This window comes from Hermetia illucens, chromosome 3 (genome assembly GCF_905115235.1).
Source record: "Hermetia illucens chromosome 3, iHerIll2.2.curated.20191125, whole genome shotgun sequence".
Taxonomy (NCBI): domain Eukaryota; kingdom Metazoa; phylum Arthropoda; class Insecta; order Diptera; family Stratiomyidae; genus Hermetia; species Hermetia illucens.
In genome coordinates, this window is record NC_051851.1 from 179,948,557 (window position 1) to 179,955,828 (window position 7,272).

Sequence of the window (7,272 nt, forward strand, 5' to 3'; positions counted from 1 at the left end):
GAAACCCGCGCCTATTTCTGCTGCCGCTCTTTCACTATTATACTGCACGCATACTACACATAATTCAAAAAATACGAAGGTTGACAAAAAATCGCTTCATTCAGTTTTAATACCTCAAAAATCCACAGTTTAATTGTCTGAATCTATTCAATTACAATGCAAATAAGAAACTGAAAATATTCCATTCATTCATAACTGAAAATCTTTGCAAATTGTATTGATACCTTCACGCCTGAATGAGATTGTAAGTGGAACTAGTTTAATGCTACGGTTATGAAAATTTCGTAAGAGTTTAAGAAAATGAGTCAGTACAAAATAAGATTAATGTCGCTCTAAAATATGAATCTATTTTAAACCTCGTCATGATAATGAACTCTCTTTTGTTGATGAAGGAAACAGCGGTAGTTAAGTGTTATAATTTGTCGCTTGAAACTAACAAATAAATCTAGAGTTGCAACTTTTTAATTGACAAATAAAAACCTACATATACTAAATCATTAACTCTACAGGACCATGATAACATCTTAATAACTCAAGCGAAATGAGCATGCGTTCAATTGAGATTGGCACTGACCTAAAAGGATCGAAAAGGAAAGTGCCGAAAATATAAACAAGGGGAAATCCATTAGAACCCTATCACTATCAGAACAAAATATCGTTCCATACCGAATTCAAAGGTCACCTCCGTGAATTAGGGTATCACAGTCAGCACGAAATCCTGACATGGCCAACCATATATTACTGACCCAAGTGTAGATTTTCGAAAAGTCCGCTTCCAGAGGACTACACGTACCAATTCACTCCCATGGTATTCTTGGAATCCTATGAAAACAAACTATATATGTAAAAGATAATAGATGGCATGATGACCAAGGTGACAAGAAGCCAATCACGGGTACAGCCTTGTTGTCCGTTTTCGGGGACAGGATTCTCCCCCAGACATTCCGGTGTACATGCAATCTCTTTCCATTATTCTCTATTCCGCTGTTCAGTCAGGCTTGTTGCGTGGAATATCGCGATCAGTCGGAACTTTCCAGTCCTAATACATGCTGTAAGCAGAACTATCAAGTACTACTTGCGGCTAATATCAGTAAACCAGACATCTTTCCGTGATCAGCCCATGCTTGTATGCAAGATTTTGATGCAGCACCTTACATACAGTATTATACCTGGTAATGTATTTCACCAGTGCCATAAGAGTGCAACTAGAAATGAGATAATCCAACGTCTCTAATGCTGAACTACACATTCTGAACTGGTCGTTCCCAACCCCTTCTTTCATGATGAGCTTTTTATAAGCTCGGGTGGCGACCACGCCGTTCTGAATGGCACTCAGTCTCGTTTCAGCAAAGAGCTCCCCAGCACAAATGCAAATCGTCAAATGACTGCCAAAGACAATTGACGTGTTTACTGTGCATTGCCTTCGACTTCAACTCATCGATCCGCCCTCGGTCCGACTTCAACTCACACACAGGATTGAAAGATCGATCCGTAAAGTTAAGCGGAGTCAATTCACAGTCTGCCTTATAGGCAGCCACATGCAAGAGACTGGCCTACTCTTTGCTATAAAAATAAGCGCGCAGCGAGTGGACTTGACGATGATGTTGTGCCGCCACGTCAACCACGTCCCTACCTCCGATGTCACGAGACAGGTTCATCCGCTCTACCGCAGAGTTTGGATGATGTATTCGGAATTTAGATATAGTTGTCCGTATCCACCGCTGGACGTTCATGATGTTTTGCAGATTTCTGAGTTGAGTTGTTTATAAGAATGGGTCCGTAAAAGAAATGAACTCTTTCTGGCCACCGTCCTCCCCACCTTTAAAACAAACGTCAAACCCAAGGCCGGTTTTGGAGAATAGGTTGCTAGTCGGGAAATCGATTGAGGCTATATTTAGTGAATGCATGCATAGATACCCCCTTCTAAATTTATTTTAGGACAGTATAACTCACTGCATACATGGGGTCCACAGTTGCCCCCTTTCCACTAAATTTTGCATCAATCGGTGCAGCAGTTTCTAGAAAAAGTGCATGTGACAGACAGACACACATAAGTTTCTGTTTTACAGTTTTAGCAAGGGTAGGCATGATTTTCACCCAGCACCTGTTTTTCCCGCCAATTATCCCTCTCTCAGACCAGTAATTTATTAATCTATACTCCCTTATATAAATGGCATTTAATTATAGGAATCTTCCAAACCATGTAACATTAACCTGCTAGAACGTTCTCAGCCTTATATTCTAAAATGTATCTACACTGCTTCGCAATATTTCCTTAACGTAATCATCTATCCACCCTGAAATATTTGGATACTATAAAAACTATAAAATTCAAAGGAGAAAGTGTTCGGGAAGTTCATTAAGCTAAGGATGACTAGTTCGATACACGCTGTAGGCAAGCGTCACTGGCTGATGAGCGCGGTTCAGTCCGGCCTCCTTTATAGTTCCGTAGTATGGGCTGACTCCCTCAGTAAGGAAATGTACCGTAAATGCCTAGCGCAAATACAAAGACGATGAGCTCTGCGAACTACGTCCGCCTATCATACCGCCTCGGAGCCAACTGTAATAGTGATAGCGGGAGTTATTCTAATCGCTCTCCATGCTGCCGACCTCAGAAAAGGCGAAGGAAGTGAAGAAGCTGTCGCTTGTGAACAGAGAGAATCGAGAGGTAGATGGGCCGCGCATCTCATGAAAGACGTGCGCTCGTGGTTCAATCGAAAGCACGATCAGTTCGACTATTACCTAACCCAGCTGCTCAGCGGACACGGGTATTTTCAATCTTACCTGCACACAATTGGGAAATCACTGTCACCCGACTATATTTATTGCAAGGACGTGATGGATGCTGCCTGCCACACCTTTTTCTTCCGTAGAAAGTGGAAGCGCCATCGCCATCACTTTTCGATGGAAGGCTGTCTTGGGTCCCCGGACACCATAATTGAGGCCATGTCGGAGAGCGAAAACGCGTGGTGCCGAGTAGCATGTTATGTTCAAGATATTCTTAAGACGAAAAAAGAGAGGTAGATTGGAAAGATGCCAGGGTAGCTGACGCTTCCTGAATCCACGGTGAAGGTGATTATGTAGAGATTTTATAAATACCTTTCTAGATAAAACAATTCAAAAAACGGAAGCTCGATGCTTGAGATATGAAAGAATAGTTCTACAGAATAGTTCTATTTGTATATAGCTCGTAGTGTATATACGTTGAATATACCCCACATTCAGTTCCATGTGGCATTGGGATTTTATCCCTTAGAAAGTACTAATTTGGTGGGAAAGAGCCAACTTTGACCTATTACAACTTTGTTAATATTAGTAGGATCACCACGAAACTTTCCAGTATGATATTACTGGTAATATCACCGCAAAATTTTATGCATGTAAGATGAACTCAAGAGGGAGTCTGCAGTAAATTTGCAAAATATGATAACGTAGAATTATTAACTTTATTTGAGTGCATGGACCACCATGTTTTTTCAGATGGGTAGTTTCTGAGAATGGGTCCTCCTCCCCGTTGCAACCAATATTGGAAATAATACCTGCGTCAAAAGACTTTCATTTGATAACCAACATGGCGATATTCTGTGCAAAAATAATTTACCCTCCTTAAGTTCTACATGCAACATTGTAATTTACCGCATGTCTTCCTTCCTACCATATTTCGTTTCGATAGGTGTAACCGTTTCTGAGGAAATTGTTTTCAGCAAAACCCTAAAAAGACGCTTGCAAAAGGATGGTGGTGAATCTATGATTTGCTTGCAAAGTCACTAGTATGTGGTTAATAGTAGTAGTGAATATAAATAATGTGAAGATTTCGAGCATAATGATTATTATTTAAGGTAATAAGCAACATTCACTGTCATAGTAATGATTGCGTTTAGTTGACACAAACAGTCCGAGTCACCCGAAATCACCTGTCGTTCCATGTTTGTTATTTATAAATAGCAACTACTAATCGCACCGACAGCTCCGTTTCTCAAACATAGAGAATACACCCAGGATTTATCGATTATTTTCAATCTGGATCTGACGACCTAGAATCCACATCCCATCCTCTCAAAAGTATATAAGGTTTCGTCCAAGGCAGTGACAACCCATCAGTTGCTGCCTCACCTCTACCCTGGGAGTAGCATGACCGAAATGGTTACAAACTTGCACTGCTCCCTTATATCAAATCAAAAATACGACATGTGTATTAATTATAACCAGGACAAAAACCACCTTGTGAAATATAGGCCTAAACCGGCCGAGATTAACCTCGACTTCCATCGCCATCCACTTGATGGAAATTGATATAATGGAGCAAATACCACCTTGTAACCACTTGGATATTGCTGCTCTCAGGGCAGATATGATGCACCGCCTAATGAGTTGCCTCTACCCTGGACGAAACCGCAATTCATATCCTTGGGTGCTAGCCCAAGAATGAGGGTTCCATGGACCACATCCGTGGAAGTATGTTGCTTTCCAACTGGTCTACTATTATCAGTAAAATGAAGATACAGTATTGAGCTTGAAAATACCCACCTGCTTCATTAATACCAAACTCTTTGAAACTGAGAAACTACCAATATACTAATAGCACCTGCCAACTGCTCCCGCCCATTACCAATTTCGCAGCAAATCTAAGGCTTTCAAGCAAATAAGTTATTCAAAATGAATTGTAAAAAATCGTATACATCATAATCAAATCTATCTAAGCGCACAGACCAATTAGGAATGTTAATATGTGAATTAACTTAAAATAATACTCTAATTATATCAACAAGCCAACCAGAGGCAGAAGAGCTGACCGTTCAAGGAATACCAAACAAACAGATATCGTTTTACTTTTACTCATGTATGTATTTTGGAGTAAAGCAAAAAATTAACGCAATTTATTTTATGCTTACCTCAAATGAGTACATTTATAATACCAGTCAAAAATTGGACTATAAAGATATTCATTGATATTTCCGGTTAAATTGTAATTTACATTCACAACAACAAAAAATATTTACATGTAATGCTAGGGAATACCAACTGCCTGAAAATCCAGTTACAAGAGAAAAAACTATTTCATACCTTTGTGATCTTTCAAATATATATAATTTATTGTATCTACTTTACACAAATCTTACTCAAGTGGATATTTTTCGCCTAATTACTAACTAATCCTACTCCAAATATAGTCAAAAATATTTTTAATATTATCACTATACGGGCATATGTTAACAATTGGAACTGTTCGAATGCCCTAAAGAATGTCGATTCAGATATACATAGTATATTCAATGTATACCTGAATGGACATTTTTAGGGTTTCCGTACACTGTAACTTGTAAACATATGTCCGAAGAAGAATATCAATCGAAACTAAAGATGACACAAAAATGTAGCTATCAAACACAAAAATGTAACAATCAATCTTTTTTTCTATTCAAAAGAACTTGTAAAGTGCGCTAAATGAGTATTAGCGAATATACATACATGGAATTTTTCGTGGTAATTAAAAGTGAAAATATCGGTTCATGTAACCAGCCGAAATTAATAAGGTTGCATACACCTTAGTGGAGTAAATTCGAACAATGTGACTCGTTTCTTTCCAATTCTGCCTTCACAATAAATTTGTCTGGCATCTAAATTTAGTTTAAGCTTCCATGGTAACCTTAAAATATTTTTGAAAAATCCAAAAGATGAAAGAAAGTGCTGCACTACGACTAAACCCATAAAATCAGTATCTGAGATGAAGCACATGAGGCTGAAACTCAATTATCAAATGTTTCGTATGCATATTGTGTACGGACCGTTGTCGGACTTCCGCAATTTAGATATTTTTTAATCTCTTTTCATTTTTGGTTCATCTTTTGAATGAATTTAATTTTATTGAGCAGACGCTATAACAAGCTGATTGTTGTTAAATCATAAAAAGTTATAGACTTGAAAATCTGTAATTTTAATCCCCCAAAAAGTGAACTGTTTATTTGCCTTTTTTTGGGGAGCAATATAAAAAGACTATCATGTTTTATCGGGCATCAGTAAGCATTTGGAATTATCTAAATAAACAAAGATATTGGATTTTGAGGAACATCGCAAAGAAGATGGCTTTCAAAGTAAGTAAACCAAACTTTTGAAAAACCAAATACCTTCAAACTAATTACCTTAGAATTTAGGAATATTGAATGGTCTTTACTTATCAAATGTGTTTTTCTTCAGCTTTTCTTGGTTGTGTGCATGCTAGCCGTAGTAACATTGGCTCTACCGATAAATTACCTCCAAGGATTACAACACGATATTTCATCTATCAATGCGGAGTCTACTAGTCAACTAGACGAAGGAACAAATGTCCACTACCACGAAGACAACTACGGTCCAGCCGAATACGAATTCCATTATGGTGTGCAAGACGAACATACAGGAGATATCAAATCCCAAAGTGAAGAACGCAAAGGGGATGTCGTTCATGGTCGTTACGAACTGATTGACTCTGATGGATACCATCGAATTGTAGAATATACCGCAGATGACCATAATGGATTCCAAGCCATTGTCCGTCGTGAGCCTACAGATATTAAAATTCCAGCGCCTGAACGCCACCTTCAAGAAGTCAGTAGCCACATCGTTCCGGAAGTTCCATACGGCCCTTTGCGAACCAATACGGCGGCATTGACTCAAAAATTGTACTACGTATCCAGCACAGCTTCACCACTCAGACATCTTGCGGACTCGAATGAAGCAACTGCATACTTGGGTGAAACTGAAGATGCTCTCAAAGGACTATCAGGGAACTATGAGCACTGAGACCCAAAGTGTAGATCGCTAAAACCAAAGTCTGAAGTCATTGTGTATATAGTTGTTTTTAGTAATTTTTGTTATCGTTATTTTAAAGTGTGAAGTTATGTGCCTTTGTGTAAAGTTAATAAAAGTGTATACAATCTTTAACATATGTATGTTTTCTATATCTCGATGAGCCAATCTTAATATATGACATCTATTTTCTATCTCTATTGTTAGAGCACTTCATTTAAGACCTTAACGGTACGCTGCAAGATTACAGTTTCCTGTAGTAGATAATGTGGTCAACATTATGCTCGCCCATGATTATCACCCTGATTTGACTCAGGTACTCATTCACAGCTGAGTGGTATCCGACGTCAAGTCACGAAGCAGCTCCCATTGCCACCAGTGATATTTCAACCGTGAGCTTCCATACGATACCCTAACACTCTAACCGCTGAACCATCCGGACGCTAATCTGATGGCCAGACTATAATTCAGACCTCATACCTCAGA

The 7,272-nt window shown here is 38.8% G+C and overlaps 1 protein-coding gene across 1 annotated transcript; it reads left to right on the forward strand.

Moving 5' to 3' along the window:
- The first annotated feature begins 5,938 nt into the window (after positions 1–5,938).
- Positions 5,939–6,921, forward strand: LOC119651683 (pupal cuticle protein Edg-84A-like). The gene is made up of 2 exons (XM_038055382.1): positions 5,939–6,092; positions 6,196–6,921. Exons 1-2 carry the CDS (start codon positions 6,000–6,002, stop codon positions 6,778–6,780), a joined length of 678 nt encoding a protein of 225 aa, XP_037911310.1. The 5' UTR covers positions 5,939–5,999; the 3' UTR covers positions 6,781–6,921.
- Positions 6,922–7,272: the final 351 nt, after the last annotated feature.

Bases quoted from the DNA above. Each gene is read 5' to 3' on its own strand.
- LOC119651683 (XM_038055382.1), top strand. From the start codon at position 6,000: ATGTTTTATCGGGCATCAGTAAGCATTTGGAATTATCTAAATAAACAA. The intron at 6,093-6,195 runs GTAAGTAAACCA...GTTTTTCTTCAG, and splicing joins CAAAGAAGATGGCTTTCAAA to CTTTTCTTGGTTGTGTGCAT.